Below are 21,001 nucleotides of genomic sequence, written 5' to 3' on the forward strand. Positions count from 1 at the left end.
TTGGGGAAAAGCTCTGCCCTCTATCAGAGATCAACAATGGAGGCGGCTTCAATCCCTGCTCACGCCTGCGTCTCCCTAGACGTCTGAGCTGCACGAGAGCTCCCAGGGCAGAGGCAGACCTGGCTCCTGCATGTGTGAAGTCACTTACCTCAAAGTTCATGGAGATGGGCGGCCGAGCCCATTTCTTCTTGTCATTGGTGGGCAGTAGCTCTATCTCCGCACTGATCTGGGATTCCTTCATTCCGGCCATGCGCTTAATCCTAGTGGAGAGAGCCAGATGAGTCAGCGCTTAGGTGGCACCTCCTCCCCCTATGCTCAGGGCAGAGCAGAGCCACTAGCACTGATTTGTGCCCTGCTGTGGACTTGGGGCCCAGGTTCACTCACTTCCAGACAATGGCGTTCTCACTGGCCTTGTACTTGGCCTTCCCCTTCATGCAGATGACCTGCACACCACTGGTGTTGAGTGGAGTTGGGATCCGGACCTGGAAGAGAGCAGATGGGCAGGCCCAGTCTGGTCAGCGCATGCAGCTGTGCATGAGGCCCCCATCAGTTTGCCCAGGCCCTGTAGCCCCTTGCCTCAGTCCTCCCTACAGCCTCCATTTCAGGGCCCTGTCCACTGCTGGTTAGTGTGGACTAAATACCAAATGCCACTCCAGGTGTCCTGGAGTAGGTCTCTACCTAGTAGGGAGTAGAGGCTTCAGAGCCTGGGGAGATGCTTCAAAACCCTCTGGCACAAACTGGCCATGGGAGTTGAGGGAGCCAGGCCAGGAGCGGCCAGAAGCCTCTCCCTTCAGCTCAGGCAGGCAGCTGTGCTTCAGGAAGTGAGGCCACACTGGTTGGCAGGCCCCCTTGGAGCAAGGGTGGGCCCATTGCAGTAGGTCTCAAGGGACCAGACTGCATAGGAACCAAAGACCTGTCAAGGGTCTTGTCAACAGCAGTCTGGCACAAAGCTCTATACTGCAACCCAGACCAAGAGCAGTGGCATATCCAGTAGTGATGTGCATGTTGCCTCACTCTTTGCTGCTTGCTTGAGGCAGCATCAGGCAAATGCAAGACACCGAAGAGCTCAAAACTCTGGAATGCTCCGAGAGCAGCCTCCGCGCAGGAAACTGGAAGACAGCACGTGGGGCTGGCTCAGGGCCTGGGGGAATGAATGGAGCCGTCTACAGAGCTGGGCTAGTGCCCCTCATTCTGTGGCTCTGGCAGTTTTGCCAGACCTAGTAATGCTTCCTTCTGGTCTCAGCCTGAAGTCAAAGACACTAGGGCCTTGCTAAGCCTCCTGCTGTGCTCTTCTGGGGTCATTCATCTCTTACCTCTATCTTCTGGGCAAGCAGGGAGGGCTTGAAGTTGGATTTGATCACCACCTTCACTTCCAGCTTGGTACGGCCCACCTCCCGCACCAGGGGGATCACACGGAAGGGGAGGATGATGTCTTTAGTGGTTCGGTATCTGCACAGACACAAGAGAGAGTGACAGGTCACTACAGCCTGCCATGGAGGATGCTCCAGGGGCCTCAAATAGCAGCTGCTCTTCCAAAGCCAAGTTGGGAGGCCATCCATGGCTGATAGGAGAGCATCAAATCATAGAGAAGTTTAAATGAACCATGTGGAAGAGGGGAAGCAGAGGCCATGGTCAAGAACAGCTCTGGGAGCCTGGATTCCCAGCTGCTGCACAGATTGATGGTAGGGCTTGGTTCTCAAGAACTACACCCTCTGGGCACTGCTGGGTAGTGGATGAGGTGGCCCTGGACTTCAGGGTAGAACAGTGGTACCACCATAATGCCATGAAGGTTTGCAAGGCTCCAGTTTTAGCTGGTGGAGAACACGACTTGGAGAAGATGAGGTACAAGGGCAGAATATCCTATTGAGGGCTCCAGGAACTCTAGTTAGCAGGAGACTAACAGCACCATAGCAGCCCTCAGCTGACATGTAGGCTAACAGCATCTCCGCTTGCTCCTGGCATCCCTACCTCATTAGCTCAAACTCTCCATCAGGTGGGATGAAGCTGATGCTCCTCTCCGAATCGAATTTGCTGAGCCGCACGCACTGGTGGAAAGTGCAGTCATCGATGGCAATGGACTGTTTGCCACTGAAACACAAGACAAAGTATCAGCTGCAGCCCCAGGAGTATCAGGGTGCACGTGGAGTCTGCCCAGGCTGCGGTTCAGGGTGAGACTAGTCTACAAGAGCGTTCTGCCATCACAGCTGTGTCCAGGAAGTGAGAAAGCAGAAAAGAGATTCAGGGGACACGCGCCTGCCAGTTCAGACTGGTTCCCCCGTCTCAAGCTGCCAAGATCAGACTTTAGGACACTTGCCCGAGATCTCTGGTTTTCAGCTGTACCCTCAATCCAGGCTGGCCCCACAGCACCCAAGTCTGTCCTGCCAGCCATGCCCCAAGCAGGCTTCCTGCAGCACAGTCTGAAGAGAGATGCCCCCTTCCTGCGTGCAGCAGTGTCCCAGTCCAATGGCCAAGGATACCCTTGTGGCATCTTCCTGATCAGAGGCTTCCTCATGGGAGACACGGACTACCATGGCTCAGGTTTCCATGCACCTCCAGACCTCCTAACTGAGGCAGTCAGCACAGCGTGTTTGGTGTGTGAAGAACACAGCTGCCCTTCCACAGACAGCGATATTCTGGTGTTCTACCTCTAGGAGCCACCTGCACTGCTCATGGACTAAAGGGAACCACAGCTCAGTGCAGTGCACCTGAACAGGGGCTAACATGGACTGGACCAGCTGCCCTTGTTACGGCCCAGAGGTAGGCAGCACTCATTTGGTCAGCTGCTTGGAGGGAAGGGGTGAAGGGATAGTGTGATACAGGCGGGAATCAGAGCAGAGAAGCAAGTACTTTGGGAAAATAGGACAACTGTGTTAGTGTCCACGTTTCACAAGTGCAAGCTGACTGTCCGTTTCTGCAAGCAGTGACTGCCTGTCTTGGGATTCGGTGAACGCAAGGCTAGACAAGCCCAGTCAGCTGCTGCTTTCCTGTGTAGGCCCTCGGCACTGCCAGCTGTACGTGGGCTTCTGCTTACTGCTGCCTCAGAAGAGCAAGTCCACTTCCCTTCTAGCCTGTCAGAGGAGAGACTCTGTGGGACCTGGTGCCCTCCCACACCCATGGGAGGCCAGTATTCATGGACTAGGCCATTCACCAGATTAGGCTACACTCCAACGGAGCAACAGGGAAGCCCTGTGGTAAGAATGGAGACAGAAGACAAAACTTCTCCATAGTGGTTCACTGCAATTTGTTAAGGTCAAGACCTGAGGCAATGCACATCTTTGCTCCTGCTCACCAGTAACCACAGCTAGTGACAGCTCCAATTCTTGCCCCCTCAAGACTGTACAGCCACAGGAAGTTGAACAGTCTACCCCCCACTCCTGCTTCCATGCCAGAGATAGCCTTTCCAAGTAGGGATGCTGTGAGGGTTTCTACCAGCAAGCCTACAGAACCCGACCTGCAGAAAGCCTAGAGCAAGGTACCTGCTACTGGCTACCTACAGCCAGAGAAGGTTTTCTCCACGTCCCAGCCCCAGCAGGAAGCCTGCCCAGCCATGTTATTTCCCCATAGCAGCAACCCTCCACCAAGGCTTTGTCCATCTTTCTATCTACAGCCAGCTAGACTGGAAGTACTGGGTAAAGAGCAACAGTTCAGAACCAAACGAAGAACTAGCATTTAGAGACAGGCAAGTAGCAGCTCAGTCACATGAACCATTGTGGGAAGTGTCCAAAGTCTGCGTCACATGCACAAGTCACGCAAAGCGAGAGACAGGAAAGGGAGGAGTGCGCACACAGCAGAAGCAGATTATCTACCTGCCCAATTCACTGGGGTCAGCAGAAAACAAAAGAAACACAGTCAGTAATGGTGTTAGTGGGAAGGAGACTCACTGCTGTAGCCAGCTACTGCCTGCTTCAGCGCTCTAGTCCTGAACGGAAAGGCTGGAAAGAGCACAAGCCTGTCTACAGCAGGAGGGCAAGGGAACTGACTGAGGGTGCAACATGAAGGGTAAAGCTAACAAGGCTCCTGGGATGGGTAGGGCAAGTCTCCATTTGCATACCTGGTGCAGGGACAAGTGCACTGAACTGGTCATTCTAGCCGAGGCTCAAGGGCCAGCAAATCTGGCTGGCCCAAGTTGGTTACAGAGAGGGACTGCACTGTACATCTGTCCTCTATTACCTCTTTGGGACCAGCAGCAGCATATCCCAAACATGGGAACACCTCCCCGTGCACAGGCCAGAACCACTGAGCATGGAGTGAATGAAGTACTAGTCACCCAACTCAAGGCTCCCCCATGAATATGGTACAGGCATGACAGATCCAGAGGACCCCAGTCTAATCCAGCCTCTTGTAGGGAATGCCACCAAAGCTTTGGCTGGCTGGCAGCACATCCTACTGCCAGGAGTCCTTTGATGCCTTTTACCCTTTAGGGAGACCAGCAACAGTGCAGCCTCCTCAGGTGATGGCTGGGGATCATTACTGGAAGTGAAGAAAGATCAGCTATTTACAACATCAGAAGGAACTGCAACCCTTTGAGGGCGTCCCTGGCTCATAAGGGACCCTACTCCAGCCCCTCTTACCTTTTCCCTGTTTCATCTGCAGTCCCTTTGCCCTGTTTCTCAATGACGATCTTGTCATTCATGCCAAACTTACACTCTGGCATTCCGCTCAGATAGCTCTTCATCACCACCCTGCCAGATACATGCGCACTCAAAACCTGCCCTGGGGTGGAGAAGACAAGATCACTGACACCGTGCTGGAGGTGTATGACTCCCCATTAAGAGTCCACACTCCTGTCCCACATGGAGGTTTGGACTCTGGGCTCATCCTTCCTACTTACCCTGTGGTGACATCAAGAGATTCACACTCTCCAGTACATCAAGGAAAAGCTCATTCCGACGATACTTAATTCCCTCGCGTCTCCAGCCAATCTGCCCAGTCACCTGGCTGGTGATCTGAGATTGCTCTTCCTTAGTCTGAAAAGGAGGGAGGAAACACTGTTAGAAACCTCAGGTTAGGCATCAAGACTGAAGCCAGACCCCCCAGTCAGTCTGAGGCAGCTGCATCTGGGGCAAACTCGAGAGGTATGACACTGCATTTGCCCTTAGACAGGGATGCTGCCACATGCTTGTTGGGATCCATGAAAAAAGGGTTCCCCTGTTACTGGCTAGTGACTGACTAGTCAGTCACTCCAATAAGCAACCTGGGATGAACCTCCATCTAACTAAAGCAGAAGACCATTAGTCAGACTGTGGGTTAGTTACAGGCAGATTAGTCCCAGGACTGCTATGTTGAACCATTGTGGCAGGGTTACAGCAAGCTACTGTAGGCCCAGGTAGACCAATGTAATGAAGGTAGCTGAACACTTTGTTCAGAGCTTCACTGAAAATCTGGCCTGCTGTCTGTGGCTGGCACGAGCAGGCATGAGTTGGGAACAGAAATTCAGCGTCGAGTTCAACTCCAATTAGATGGTGCCCAGTAGCAGTCACACTTGTCTTTAGTCCCATGAAAAGAGAGTCAAGTACTTGCTGGACTGTATAGCAAGTTTTCCTACCTGGTGCTATAAGCAGGTCCAGTCACACGCAGAGGGTAGGAGGAAGCAGACGTATAGCAGCAAGTGTGGCACATGGGATTAGCAGGCAAGCAGGTCAGTAACAAGAGGGGAGGAAGGAAAAAAGGCAGGTTAGGCTCAGGACTATTTCAGGAGAGGAACAAAGCCAGTCAGCTTGTTATCACGTGGGAAAAACAGGGATGCGTGACAGGGCTTTCACCATGAACTCAGGCCTTCTAGGGATTCAGACAAAACTTCACTATCACTGTACCACTCAAGTACATGGCAGGAGCTCACAACCTGCTCAGCAGGACAGGCAGAAGGAAGAGAACACAAGGCTGGCCATCCTGTCCTGCATCAGAGCCCCTCATGTGCCAGGAGTGCATTCTGTACTGCCACCTCCAGACCTCTGCCGTGACCCGACACAAGGAAGGAAGCTGCAGTCACAGGAGGGCACTACTCCTTGCAAGGTAGGAAGGCAACTCTTGAAACATGTATACACAGGTAATCTAATCCTAGTCTTCCACCAACATGGCTGTAAGGGCCAAAGGCAGGTACTACTGTAGCATCCCTAGGGGCTGTGGCCGCAAGAGGGCAGCATGGGAGCTCAGTACTGCAGTCACCTACCTGACTAGCAAGGGGTGTGCTTGCTGGGCTTGTCTGGTGTTGAGCTGGGTCATCATGCTAGCAGTAACACCTTCTTAAAAAGAGAGAGAGCCAGGCACTCCCCATACAGGACTTTGCTTCTTCCCAGGTGACATGCCTTATGGTCTCCCACCTCACCAGTAAGCTTCCCCATACATGCATCTTTGTACCCCTGAACACCTGACAGGCTACTGCTTTTGTCTGGGTGCAGTGACAGAAAGGATTGAGCAGCTATGATACCAGGCACTCCAATTTCAACAGCACAAGTATCAGTTACTCAAGCAAAAGGACACTCTCAGCATGCGCCATTATGAAGCCTACACAAGACAACTGAAGAGTGAGCAAAGACTTGTTTCTAATGATGATAATTTTAGTCACTACCACTAGCCAGATGTGGCTACACAAAGCATGGGAGCTCAAATCACTACTTGGTTGGATGCATCTACAAGTTTATTCAGTGAGGCCAGGAACAGTGATTTGAATCCAAACATACCGCACAACAGCGGAAAGATTAGTTAAAACCAGGCGTGATGAGCAGAACAGTAAAAAAGGAAGGAAGCAATGGATGGGGTTAGTGGAGTGTTTTCCTAGGAAGGAGAGCTGACTCAGCCAGTCTGAGTCCTGACCCCTCTCCCCACATCCATGTGTCAGATTACAGCAGGCACAGGGGACTGGGGGAGGGAGCCCGGAAGAGCAGCTTCCCCACAGCCTTCACATCTGGCCCTGATACTTCCTGCTAAAGCAGAAGTCAGCGGTTTGAGGGAAGATGAGCAGGGCCCAGGGCTGGCACATCTGCTTACCTGCCCAGGCCAGGGATTCAAATGACCCCACAGCTACTGGATTCCTGTTTTTTTTTTTTTTTTTTTTTTGGGGGGGGGGGGGGTTGTTTTTTGTTTTTTAACTGAGCTACCAGGGAAGCCAAAAGGCTGCAGCGAGAGACCCAAGGCCTTTTCATTCATGGCAAAGGCAGCAACAGGGCAGGCTCCACATCAAGCTTCTGTAGCTCTAGAAGAGTCTCAGCCAAACCAAGGCAAAAGTTAACATTTAGCTATTAAACAAGCTCCTCAACCTCTAGCAAAAGCCTCTGCTGCTCTGCAGAGCAGGCAAGACAATGTTTTAGCTGCAGTTCTCAGCTGCATGCTTCCCTCTATGTTAAGGGGAGAACAATTTTGAATGAGGCCAGGTTAGTCCAGTGCCTTAAACCATGCTGTTACACGCCTTCCTTCGCATCTGAGGAAGCGGGCAGTTCTCTAAAAAAAAGCGTGTGCCTCTAAATGAGTCTGAGACTCCACCCCGCCATGCCTTCTTCCTTTAGGAGGCTCCCTTTCCATTCAAGAGTACTTCCCATATGTAGAAGACTTAACATTTCATCCTTCTCTCTCGTCTCCAGTGCTATAAAAGTTATCAGAACTGCAAGCTCTGCACAGCAGGGACTGCCTGGTGTCTATAGAGAGCATCTGGCACAGCAGGTCCTAATTTCATTTGAGGCTTATGTGCTACTCTAGTGGCAATGCTGAAGGGTGAGGAATTTTGAATAGGAGCGGAAGGGGCACGTGGTGGTGGGGGGGGAAGCACATATATAGGCTGCAGAACAGATCACCTAAGGAAAGGTGGAAGAGCTCTGTAGCCCAAGACACTGAGATCTGAGCAAGAGCCTCTCTGCTCCTGGGGGCTGGAGATGAGCTCTACATCTAGCAGAGCTATTTTTACAGTTCTGCTGGTTTCAGAAAAACTTGAAGCTGCACTGTCCGTTTCAGTTTAGACTGTGGTGTGTCTGAGTGCTATACCAGGCAGGCCCAAAGCTTTGTAAAACATGTTTCATATTCCACCCCCCCCCGAACTGGTCAACCCTGTATCTTGTGCCAGCCCAGCTCTGGCCCCATGGGCAGTGCATATGGCTTATATTAGCGCTTGAGAGTTTTTCCACCAAATTCTAAACCAGGAAGAGAGCAGTGCATCCCAGATCCCCTCAGTTACCTGGCTCTTGATGCCTTGCTGAGTGATGAAAGTTTTCAGAGCCCCCGTCTCAGAGTTCTGAGGGTAGCCAAAGTCCAGAATTTCTATACAAGGGTAAAAAACGATCAGCTCAGAAGAACCTCAAGGCAACAGGCACAAGTCACTTCCCACACAGCCAGCTGTACCCATAAGAGTTCCTAGAGAGGAAAGTCTAGTGCATGGATGCCCCCTGGAGCCTTGGAGTTCAAGCATCAGGGAACAGTTGGTCCAGGACTTGCAATGTAGCATTTAGCCAAGAGGAAAGGGGCAGCCTGGTCAGATGAACTGCAGGAGTTATCTAAGGAAGAGAGTCTTTAGGTGCAGAGCAGGTTTCCTCAGTCAGGAAGGGGAAAGCTAGTGCTTATTATGAGGCTGTATACTTCCATGTACAAATACCAGAGACAGACAACCAGGGGACACTGACCAAGGGTTTATCCACAAACATCCAAGGGTTTATCCAACAGCAGAATAATCTATCTTTGCAGCATTTTCTTTAGGTTTTGATTTTCGCATGAAGATGTAATAAAAATCAAAACCTAAAAAAATAACAGCAGAGTAGCGACACCGCAGGGAAGCAACAGCCGTTAGCTACCTTGAGAGCATGAGCAAGCTCGGGCCCTCCAGGAGGGAGCGAGCCACCCACGGGATCCAGTGGGGACAGGAAACCTGTAATGCGAATACAGAGTGATGTTGCGCCTTCAGAACTTCTCCCTCTCTGCTTGCTGGCAGAGGGCAGGCCCTTGGCTCCCACAGTCAGCCAGGGAAAAGAAACTGCAACCAGTTCTTCCACAGCTCCAAGGAACCTGCAGAGCTTAATTGAGCACTAGCCTCTAGGCATACTAGGAAATCTCAGCACATCCCAGCCTGCTCCTCCCGAGGATGCCTTGAGGAGGAGCAGCCAGAACTTGGAGTGGAAGAGAGTTACAGACTGCATGTAGTAATGCCAGACTCCCTCAAAGGCAGGTCTTTAGCTCCAGAGGGCTGCTGTCCTGCCCAGCGTAGCACTAGTGAGTACGTGAGAGAACAGAAAGGTTTCCATATAACCATTACCTTTTAGCCCAGCTCTGAACTGCACCAACTTGTCAGGGAGTCTCATTGCACCCTGCCCCCCAGCTAGTTAATATATGTATATAAGAATGGGAAGGCCATTTCAGCATCAAGTTCGCAGCTTGCTGCTATGTTGACTTAGCCAACTCTCCAGCCAAAAGGGGCAGGAGTTACAGCCTTGCTAGAAGGGAAGGCCTGAAGACTCCCCAGATGGGCTGAAATAAAACAAGTCCTACAAAAGACATTAAGAGAAAGAACAATTGGCCATGCATGAAGGACATCAGGTTTTGATGAAATCCCACAGCCATTTGCTTCATCTTACATAAACACTTTACATCATTCTTGCCAGCAAAGCATGCTGCAGTTATCACAGAAGTAAGACTCCGAGAAGCGGGAGAACTCAACCCTTGAATGCCTGATGTTCCCAGAAGATTTCAAAGCAGTGGCAGCAGCAGTGACCCAATCCCACAGGAATGTCAGACCAGCACCATAACAAAGCTAAGCTAAGGCTAATGAAGCTATGGGAAACCAGCTGTGCTTCAGGCAGTGGGCCAGAAAGGAATTTCCTCACCATCCAGCAGCTCGTAGATCAGGACAAAGTTGTTCTTTATGTTCTCCTCGCTGATCTTGCCGAAGTAGGCAGTCATCACGTCGCACATCTTGTAGAGGAACTCAAAGACCATGGCGGCATTGACATTCTGCTTGGTGACAGCGGCCAGCCAGATGTTGGAACGTTTAACATGGAAGAAACTGGTGCGGGCAATGTTGGTGACAGGCGAGCGCACCTGCTGCCGCGCGTGGATGACATTGACACGGAAGGCGTCCACCGCATTCCGCCTAAAGGGGTGTCGGGTGAGAGAAAGCCAGAGTCACACTCCACAGGGACTGTATAGAGTTGGCTGCTTAACATCTGCCTGGCTGCTTGGACAAGATGCCTGGTTAAGCTACAACCACGTGCCCCAATCCCCTTTTCAGGTAGGGTGCCTTTGGACACCAAATAACAGGGGCCTAGAAGTGTTACACTGATGTTAACCTTACAGTATACAGGGTAAAGGAGACAGAGAGGGCAACTGGGTCTCTTAGCAGCTCTGGACTATGGCTCAGTGATAAGGTAAAGGTGGGAGTTAATTCCCCCCACCAGCTACAAAGAGCCAATGCCCAACTTCACCTTAGTTGGCTGGCTCAGACACCAAACACGAGGGGAGGCTGTGGCCTAGTTACAGAAGGCAAATTATCAGATTAAGAGCACCTGCTTCCTATCCCCATATCCAAGCTTTTGCACCCGTGTGCCCCTCCACCCCCCAGTATGTTAAGTATAGTCCCATTCCTCCGAAGGAAGGGTCTGTCATTGTCACATCACTGACAAGTCTAGCACATCCTACTGATACATCCTTCCTTTGCCTAAGACTAGTTAGCCAGGAACAGGAGAGAGCTGCTCTTCCCTGGAAGCTTTTGTTCCCAGTTCTGCTTCACCTCCAAACACAGCAAAAGCATGGGGGTGGGGCAGGGTTTAGGAGGCCAATCCAAGTGGTTTCTATTACCATCTAGCATGTTTTTGTCTTCCTAATCTACACTCCTTGCTTCTGCTTGAAGTGTGGCAGGCCAGAAGGGCCAATGGCTTCAAGATCCAAGAAAAGGTAAAAAAGGGCCTAATAAAATGCATTTTATTGACTGGCTTAACTGCCCTTATGACCACAGAAAACAAGTTTTCTGTACATAGTATAAGCCAGGTGTTCTGCAAGCTTCTCCTACACAGGTCCTTAATCCAAATATCTTGTGTTATCTTCCTAATCCTCCATTTTACAACCCACACAGATGTTTCATCCACTATAGACTGAACTAAGCCTCTACTCAAAAGGTAGTCACTTTTACAGGAATGGAATTTAAACCCATGTACTCCCAAGGCCAGCCTTGAAACCTTCTGTAACATGGTTTTGCCATCTTGACCAGCAGCTGTTGGAATAAAACTCCCCAAATTAAGTCTTTTAGAGTCCAGGAAGAACTTTTTGTGCCACCTTTCCTTTATGTAGCAATCCTGCAAGTAAAGCAACACCTACCTGCTTGCTAGGATCCATCAACTACACCATAGCCCTTCACAGCACCTTAGCTTTGACCCAGTTATGTTGGGGACACTCAGAGGAGAAAGACAGATTTAAATTGGAGTGGGGAAAGTGTCTTTGAAACAGATACCTTTGCATTTTGCTAGGCAGGTTAAGGGATACCATTACTGATTTGGGGAGCTAATAACCAACCCTCCCTCGAGAGGCCAGATGCGCCAGCTCTCTGAACCTTCACTTACACGGTAGTTTTTTCAAGCATTGCTTACTTGTCTGCGCTAGCCTAATGAATGCCTTCTGAGCTAGAGTCTGTTTCTTCTGTGAAGTTAACCTGACTCAAACCACCTGAGCTTTTCAGTGAGATGCAGCACCACCATTTACCAGACCCACACAGCAAGGAGAGATCAGCTTATTCCCAAAGCCTCAGCCCTCCCATCTTTAAGTTACCCTGCAATAAGGTAAGAACCCAAAAAGCCAGACTGGGTCAAAATGGAAGGGGAAGCCTCAAGTGAATGAAGCTTTTCCAGCACAAACTCCCCACTGTGCAGTGCCACTCATGGCCTGCAACAAGTCTCTTACCTATTGCTACAGCAGCCAATGAGATGGGATGGACAGAAATGGCGCCAGCGAAGAAAGGAGGAGTGACAGCAACAAGAGAGAGGGTTAGAAACACACACAAGGCACAATGATACCAAAGAGACAAGGAGAAGACAGTACCCACCCCCCCTGCTTCCAGCCATAGAAGGTCAAGGAGGTACTTCATGGGAAGTCAAGCCAGGGCAGCAATGAAGCCCTTGCAAGCAGAACATGCAGCACCACACAGGCCGGCAGTGCCAACAGGCATCAATGCTGCCAGACTGCTAATCCAATTGGGATCTTAAAATTAGAAAGTTTGACTGAAATCTCCATGTTACCCAATTTGTACTGTTCTACTTAGTTTATTACAGAGAAAAAAAAACACAAAACCCCAAGAGTCTCAAGCTACAGGGGCTGGAAAAGCCCAACTTCAGCAAGTATACATTTTTCCCCCTACCAGATTTCAGGACTGATGCTACAGATGCAAGATGGCATTTCCATTGCCATGCCTCCCCCAACAAAATACTGCTTGGGCTAAAGCGTCCCAGGCTTGGCTCAGCCACAGGGATTAACAGCAAGTCAGACAGAAGCAGAGCATGGAGAGAGGACACTTCCTGGACATTCAGATGCTGCGTTGTTAATGATGTGATTCTAAGAATAAAGCACATCAGCCACAAAGCAGAAGAGCATTACTGGAAATGATTTTTTTTTTTTTTTTTTTTTAAACTAAAGTGATCAAGAATTACAGTGCATGCAACTTGCCAATGAAGATGCAGAGATACTTGACAGCATGTTCTTATCCAATGTCTCCCTACAGCAGTGGTTTTCAACCTGTGAGAGTCTGAGGACCCCCAGGAGTCCATGAAAGATGACAGCGATGAATGAAAAGTATGTGAATACCCACACTTACAATTCAAAGGGCTCCACACCTCCATAAAAAGAGGGGGGGGTTGTTTAAGGGGCCCACAAATAAATACATTTAAAAAAAAAAAGCGTTGAAAACCACTGGTCTAGGGCTACATGTGAGAAGCCAGTATAGCTTTTATTACAGAAGTAAACTATTCAGCTAGAGGGCTTGGAGGCTACACTGAATCCCCCTTCCATGGTATCCTGAAGGAACTGCCTTGCATTTGTTCTTATGAAATTTAAGTGAGTCCTATTTATGCATGCAGCTACTTGTTGCTTAGACCAATGCACTATGCATTTATTTTAAGCCATTCTTTGTGCAAGCAAAAAGCCTTAGGTTTGTTAAGTGGCAGGGAATTCAAGGGAATGGTTCTTTCCATTAACTGCCACTTTGCTCCAGTCCCATATTCAAATCTGAAGTTTTACACGTGTATAAGGGGAAGGGTTCTAGTTGCTCTAGACTTGCAGCTTTGAGTTTCTCTCAACACGTAGGCTGTAATCCACCACTGCAGATGCTCTACTTTCAAATGCTTCACTGACAGCCAGGGAAGCTGAAGCCCCAATTACCGCTCATGTAGCAGTTGGGCAAGTCCCTAGCCTCCTCCAGTTGGCTGCTCACCCCCACCCAAAAAAGTGGCATTATTAGTAGGACTCTAGCCTGAAAATGAAGAACCTTCTCTGGTAACTAGTTCCTTCTGTGTCCTCCAATGTCAAAGCCATCAGAAGCACCAGTGACCTGTACACCTACACCACAATAACCAACTAAAGTAGACATGGTTTCACTGTTTGCTAGTCTGGACACTGGCACTGCAGACATCCAACTCTACTTGCTTGCTGCCCACTATGAAGATGGCAGCAGGCAATTAAACTCCATAGCTCCATCAAAAACTCACAAGACCATCATTTGGAGAAGACATGTGCCTTGTGGGACTAAATTGCAAGCTTGTTTCCTAGGCTTAGGCCAGACACCACCAGAAACCATTCAATGCTTTGGCTCAGCTCTAAGTCTGCAGGAAATCCTTGATATAGACTTGATACCCATGGATTTGAAGAGCCAAATAGCTGCTTGAGTGTAACCGAAGCCACTGCCTCCCATTTTCCAGTTTTGCCCCAATATGATGTTAAGTTTTTTCCTAAATCAAAAGGAAAATGGAAGGGACTCCCTGGACAGTTGCATCTAAAAAGCTGACCTCTGCCTGACACCAAGACAGATTAAATCTACTCAAGTTCCTTCCACACAAAAAAGTCATAAAAGCTCAGCTTCCATTTGTCAACACACGCACACAAACAGCAGCAGCAAAATGCAACTGAAGTCCTACCATAGTGCTGCATCTATAGCCTCATGAAAGTAACAGGCATTTACCTATTTACTAAATGAAAGCTAGGCCTGCACGGGCTAGACTGCTTGCTTAGAAAGACCTAGGAAACTAGTGGACTGGAAAGAGGCCATTTTCTGTCCTGATATCCATGTTTTTCAGAGTTTTCTTGGAACACTTCAACAGAAGCAAGTTCACATGCCATGCTACAAGTTTGCTTCCCGATGCCTTTTTGGGAAGCAAAGGGGATTTACAGATTATTGTTGCCAAGTTGGACTTCTGCCCCCTTTTCAGGCTGTCATACTAAAATTAGAAAAAGAGGTTTATCCAACGAGGAACAAGTTGCCAGCTCTAAGGAAAACCTGTGAAGCTGAATTATGCAGACGTAAAATGAGTGAGCAGTTTAGAAGCAAAAAGGTTTGATCCGTTTCGACCCATTAACACAAAATACCCAACACCCACATTTAAGAATGTCTTAGGACAGAACTTACAGTAAGTGTCAAGTTATAGCTTTGAGCTTGTCATCTTCTAGCAAGCCTTAGCCATTGGGTTTGATATGTCTAGACATGCAAAAGAGAGACATCAAGGAAGCTTACAACTCCTAAACTGCAAGGCTAAAGAGCAAACTTAGGTTCAGCTTTAAGTCCTCTTCAGGGCTCAAAAAAAGGATCACCCTAGCTATTACCAAGAATTGCTCAAGACATTTTACAAAGGACCCAAGGCAAAAAGTAAAAAAAGTTGACCTCCAGACTAGTGCTAACACCATCCCATTATACCATCCAAGAGATAGCTTTATCAAATTTAAAGGTTGCTTTGGTCCTTTTGATCAAGAGCCAGAGCTTGCAGCTACACAGGAAAGATCTCCTGAAGAGGGTCTAGGACTGCAGGGGCTTAGAAGATTGAGTTTTATCAAGTTAGACTGGCTGTTTCTCAGCATTGAAGGAGTCTTCTGTACTTGCAAAGCTGAGGCCTGTATCAAGGAGTCAGGCTGCTGGGATAGCCATGTTTCCATCTATCCTGTGGCTATCAGGCACTCAGGAGCATGACTGGGATGGGGGCTAACTGAAGAGTGAGAAGAAATTCTTAAAATCTTATTAATTTGGCAAGCTTTTTTTTTTTTTTTTTTTTTTTTTTTAAGTGCTGTCAGATAGCTGTATTACCCCCCCTTCCCACAAGAAGGGAACAGCTGGTCTCACAGTACAGTTAAGCCCCACAACACAGCCTATCTCTGGAGTAAGAGGGACTTTTCAGGCTACAGAACTCAGAGGGCAAATCTGCTGTGAAGTGGCAATACCATGTCTTATACCCCCATCAAATCTGAAAGTCTTCTTGGCTAGCGTGCCATCCCATCAGAGGTTCTCTGCACCACACTAGATCCTGTGCACTTCACCGCATTCAGGCCGTTTGCGTAGGTATGAATAGCCTTAACAGAGGACAATCTGATCAACCAGAACTCACTAGAGTTACAATACAGAAGTGAGCCTTTTACAAAATTACTTTCCACCATTAAGACTACACTTAAGGGACAAGATTAGCTTCAGTGAACTGTGCAGCTCCCAAAGAGGGAGCAATGTCAGCTGGTAGCAGTTTCCAACAAAGAAATATTAGGGCAGGGGTGCAAAGATTAAAGTCAAGAACTGAGCAAGGTAGCACACAGCAGGGGTCTGATAAGGTAGACCCAATTACTCAGGAGGCTTCTCCCAAAACAGCTGCCATCATCTTTCTACTATCCTTGGATGTCAGAGGCCTCCATTTGCTCAAATCAGTCAGACTGCTGTGTGCGCTTTACCTAGTAGGCTCTGCATGCATGTCCAAAATCAAATGCCGCTTACCAAGTGAAGTCTGGTTTCACTGCAACCCTGGCAGTATGCCGGTCTTCAGAAAAATTAGCTTTCTCCATATAGAAACAGTCACCACTCCACCCCCTACACTCAGAAGGGCCTACAGGTGAGCAATGGGACTGGTATGTCAGAGACAGGCAAATGCCACATTATCATTCAGACTTTAAAGCCCAGCTTATGGAACGTGGAGTCTACCAGCCAGGGCCACACTAGAGGGGCAGGGGGTGCAAATAAGGGCAACTGGCCCAGGCTCTGTGCTTTGGAGGGGCCCTGTGGAGCTGGGTGGAGCGGCCACGGCAACTCTGCACTGCCATCAGCTTCACATCTGGCTGCTTGGCACCCCTGCTTGCCACCGAACCTGCTGCCGACTTCCCTGTGTCTGGGGGCAGGACCCCATACAGTCCGATTTGCCCTGGGCCCTGCACTCTGATCAGGTCATCTCTGCTACCAGCTTCACTGCAATTCTTCAGATGATCCATTGTTCAGGAGGTGCTTGGAGTGTCAATATGCTGTTCGTCTTGTAGGGGGTGGGTATCTAACAGAGGCCCCCTTTCACTTGCTTACTAAGTATCACTGAAGACAGGACCCTGAAGGTAAAGGAGAGAAGTGTAGGAGATTCACGAGTAAATTGAGCTAGCAAGTTTGAGGGCTGCCGTGTCACATGTGCATGCACAGCTAATGCAGAGGGAAGCAGCTCTGGAACACTGTCTGCGCACGGAGGGCAGGATGGGGTGCAGAGGCCAAGGATGCAGAAGAGGCACTTACCCAATGTCATCCCGGTAGACTCGAGAGATTAAAACCTCCCCTTTGTGATTATAAATGAACAAGCCTCCGATCATGATGGAATTTTAGTCTTCTCTTCCCATGTTGCATAAGACCTGAAGAGAAAGAGACAGCAACAGGTTGCATGTGGCAGTGAGTACACTGGACATGACTGGGCATCAACATTTTAATACTGTAAACATTTAGTAGGGATAAAAGGAGTATGAACAACACCTGTATAAGGTCAAAAGGTACGCTCAATTCCGATGCGTCAAATCCCTTAGAGTCACAAGCTTGAAAACACTGCATTTCTGTATTGCCTTAAAAAAATACTAACTTCCAGCAAGGTGGTAGCATTAGACAAGCCACAATGCTGTTCATTCAGCTGTCAGCCTGGACAAGCTATGTATGAAGCCCCAGTGTATTCATGCAAGTGAACAATGATCTGTCACCATGAAGGCAGCTTTGTGGTTCAGTTGCTCTTAGCATCCAATCTGTTCATTGTTGGGCACTGCTGGAAAGAATAACCTTAGCCTTTTTTCAGAGCTGCAAGTCCAGACAGAGTTGGCATAGGAGTCTTCCACTCTTCCACCTTCTTAACTAGGAAGCTAGACATACAGTCAGTTCTGTGACTCTTGCCAAGTTCTCAAGCTGAAGGTCAGGCACAGACACCCCTTTCCAAGTGTTAAAGCAAATAAGCTTACTGTGGAACAAAGTTTACAGAGGATTCACATTTTGTAACTTGAACAGAATACCCTGAAGCCACCAGCTGCACAGCCTGGAGCTAGTAAGGTGCTAACTGAAGGCAATGCATGTCAACTGCCTGGAGCTTGTGTTACAGAAGTGTAGTTTTGGGGCAACTCTAAGATCTTGCCCCTTGCTGCGAGACCTCCACACAATGCAGTGGTGACCATGGAAAAATTAAGCCTTAAAATCCGTTTAGCTCCGCACTGTAATGTCCAATCTAGAACCCTCTAGCCACTTCAGTTGTAAAAAGTGTTTCCAGATCCAGAGGCTGTCAAACAATAAGCCCATCCCAAAACAGCTCCAACAAGAATAAACGCTGCAGTTCATCTCAGCAAGATGCTTACTGTGAAGGCTGAGGAACACCCGATTGACACCAATTAACAATTTAACAAGGCAAGCCAGCATGCAGCTGATCCTGAGAAGTAGCTAAGCCAGAGGCAGGCAATTATTTCCAATGGAGGGCCACTTACTGAGTTTTGGCAAGCCATCAAGGGCTGCATAACAGGTAGTCAGGGGCAGCTAAATATCTAAATTTTCAGGGGCCCCACAAGCCAGACAGGATGACTTGGCGGGCCACATTTTGCCCACCCCTGAGCTAAGCATACAAGGAGCAGCTATTTGCTGTTAAGGGTCAGTGGAAGTGGGATACTTCATACTCCTCTCTCTAGACTGGAATTGGAGATACAACCCTAATAACTAAAGACAATATCGTATTCACAGAATTCAGAGCCATCTTCCATACTATGCCAGGGATCACCACCATCTTCTTTCCAAGGTGCAAGGCTGCACCTCCACAATAACAACTTCTGAAATGCAGTTACAGGCCAAAAAGCAGCTCATTACTGCACAGAGTTTGTCTTCACATATAGTTGCAGAAATTACCGATTTGAGTTGCCTGGAACCACGATACTTGACAGAATCAAACAGAAGCTGGGACTGTTAAACCTTGTAGATGCCTCTCACTAGAGAATATCCCAGGACACTGTGCTAAGGAGCAAATTAAGCATACTGCCAATAGCCACATGCACCAAAGAGTCCAATTAAGTAATGCTTTGGGGGTCCCCACAGGGTTCAGAAATAGAGATCTGGCCTCCTGAACCTGGCTAGCCAGCACAAGCTTAAAAAACAAACTCTGAAAACAGACAAGTCCTAGGCCCAGTATCACCACATCTAACATTTTCTGCAGCTAGAAACAGAAAGTTTTCCATTGTAGGAGTCCCATGCAGAGGGACTGATTTTACTGGTGTCAGATCTGAATGAACAGATCATTTCAGGCAGAGCTCATAGACAAGTAAGGAAGTTGTCACAGAACTGTTTACTGCAGAAAAGTCTCATTTCTACGCAGCAGTAAGGTCACAGAGTTTGCAATGGCTTTTTGAGATTAGTCTTACATCTGCAGGAAGCATAACATTCATCTTGGGTGCTGCAGCTGCACCTATTAAAATCAAGGGTGCTGAACAGGCACAAGACAATCCATTGCCCGATTTTTCCAAGTCCAAAAGAACACCCTAAAATAAAGGATGCCACTCATCCCAAACTGGACCACTGCCTCGTATACACTAAAGCTGCCAATATCTAGGTTGATATTTCTTCACTACATTTCCTGTCACGGTGGACATTTAGATGAGCAGAACAATCTATGCTGGTTTGAATTACTTACAGAATAGATATGCAAAGTTGCATTTATATTATGTTTGCTAGAGTATGGTTTGCTAGACAACTGCCTTGGACTAGTTCAACACCATCTTTTCATCTACTTATGATTCTCAACCTCATTGTTTTGCTCACACTATTAAATCGGTTTACCCTCTATGCTCCTTTATTGCAAAGGCAAAGCTTGCTTACTTTTTGCTCAGAGGTAAGCAAGCTTTGCCTTTGCAATAAAGCAGCATAGGGGATAAGAGAGATTTAATGGAGTCAGAAAAACAATGAGGTTGAGGAATTGTTTCTGTACCGCAGAGCTTTTTACTGCAAAAAGGGTACCCATCCAGAATTCCCCTTCATTAAAAAGTACCTACATAGTCAAGATGTCTGCAGCTGCTAGCCATCAATATTTACCCTCATCAAAAAATTCTATTTTTCACTGGAGATGCAAGGATTCATGGGGTGGAAGGTCAGCAAGTAGTTTACAGCCATTCAAGTTATTTTACTCCTCCAGAAGAGTCTGGAAAAAAAAAAAAAAAGCCTCCAAGCTCCTCAGTTCCTTGCTTTGAGTAGTGATCCTTTCAGGGTTTTCCATTCTAAGTGGGAAAGATTAGTAAATTTTGCCTGGGAATTCAGATGTGTACTCCACTAGCCTCACAGCAAAGCAGCTCAGAGGTCACCACTAATAGTGAATAAGGATGCCCAATTTATCAGCATACAGCCATCTTAAGAGAAATAGCTTCTCCAGCTCTTTTCACCTAGCTCCGCATCACAACATCCATCCTAACGGCTGCTTGGGGCTTAAGCAGCACTGCAAACAAGACAGAACAAGCCATCAGGAGTACAAGATGACCAACCAAGTATCTCACAACTTAGACACTGTGGAGTATTTTGATAACTGACTGCTCCCATACCACTGTTACAGTAGATTAACCAACACCCACATACTTGGGGTGGGTGAGAAGAATGAGTACAGGATAACAAGCAGCAGCAGATGGAGATACCAAGGTGGCACATGCATGTTCCAGGAACACACCAAGGGAAGTTTTAACTATTCTAGTCCCTCTTCACCTCCAGAACATGGAGAAGTCTGTAGATGACAAGCATAACTAGAAGCATAAAAAAAAAAAAAAAAAACAACCTTCCATGAAGAGAATGAAAATACTAATTTGCTGAGCTCATACTGTATATTACTATTCAAAAGGTAGAACTGCCATTTGAAGGCCAGCACCGAGATTTCGCAAGGACTAGGAACCTCATGCCCAACTACACACCTTGGCCTTAAGGGCACTGGTGTTCGTGCATGCAGCACTACAACTAGCAAGGCAAGATGCAACGCACGTGACATGGAAAGCTGCACCAGAGGCATTTGGTAGTTAGCCATTAAGACTGCTTCATGGATAACGCTCATATTTCATGAAGGGAGTTTTGTAGAGGACACAGCATTATGTTGCATTTCACAGACTCCAGTTACGGATGTCATTATTTATAGGTTATGCCATTTAGCTTCAGCTTCAGTTTGTCATCAATATTCTGCTGAATCTTTAAGTACGGTTCCTGGAAGTTTGCACAACTGATCAGAAGTTGTTACATATGAAACCGATGTTCTTCATCCAGAAGATTCCTAGAAAGCACATCCTAGTTTTAAACAGCCTCTCCCCTGGGGGTGGGGGAAGGTTTAATGCTACTTAAGCTATTTATTTTGCTATTATTAGCTTTAAAAAAAATCTGCTTTAACAATCAAACAGGATCAGATATATAGCGAATACCACACAAGGCAAAAAGCAAGGTATCTTAACATGCCAATCAAATCAATACTCTTCTAAAGGTGGTTGAAGTACAGGTCAAGCAATTCCTGTAATCCTCTTAGCTGAGGGAAGGAAAAGAGGTGAAAAATTCCCCAGTGATTTTTTTTTTTTTTTT

At 47.9% G+C, this 21,001-nt stretch overlaps 1 protein-coding gene across 4 annotated transcripts in view; it reads right to left on the reverse strand.

The window, feature by feature from the left end:
- Window positions 1–21,001, reverse strand: part of AP2M1 (adaptor related protein complex 2 mu 1 subunit) — a 31,071-nt gene that overhangs the window by 1,417 nt on the left and 8,653 nt on the right. Inside the window, exons 2-12 of one of the 4 annotated variants that reach the window (XM_019532833.1) lie at window positions 16,691–16,807; window positions 9,801–10,066; window positions 8,165–8,247; window positions 5,546–5,551; window positions 4,832–4,967; window positions 4,572–4,713; window positions 3,807–3,818; window positions 1,969–2,088; window positions 1,314–1,449; window positions 385–482; window positions 149–260 (exon numbers count right to left, since the gene is read on the reverse strand). In XM_019532833.1, coding sequence (XP_019388378.1) covers window positions 149–260; window positions 385–482; window positions 1,314–1,449; window positions 1,969–2,088; window positions 3,807–3,818; window positions 4,572–4,713; window positions 4,832–4,967; window positions 5,546–5,551; window positions 8,165–8,247; window positions 9,801–10,066; window positions 16,691–16,764 — 1,185 coding nt within the window. In that variant the 5' untranslated portion in view covers window positions 16,765–16,807. The remainder of the gene's footprint in view (window positions 1–148; window positions 261–384; window positions 483–1,313; window positions 1,450–1,968; window positions 2,089–3,806; window positions 3,819–4,571; window positions 4,714–4,831; window positions 4,968–5,545; window positions 5,552–8,164; window positions 8,248–9,800; window positions 10,067–16,690; window positions 16,808–21,001) is intronic. The other 3 variants (XM_019532834.1, XM_019532836.1, XM_019532837.1) reach the window with 3 other exon arrangements.

This window comes from Crocodylus porosus, unplaced genomic scaffold (assembly GCF_001723895.1).
Source record: "Crocodylus porosus isolate Cpor-Errol unplaced genomic scaffold, CroPor_comp1, whole genome shotgun sequence".
Lineage (NCBI taxonomy): Eukaryota > Metazoa > Chordata > Crocodylia > Crocodylidae > Crocodylus > Crocodylus porosus.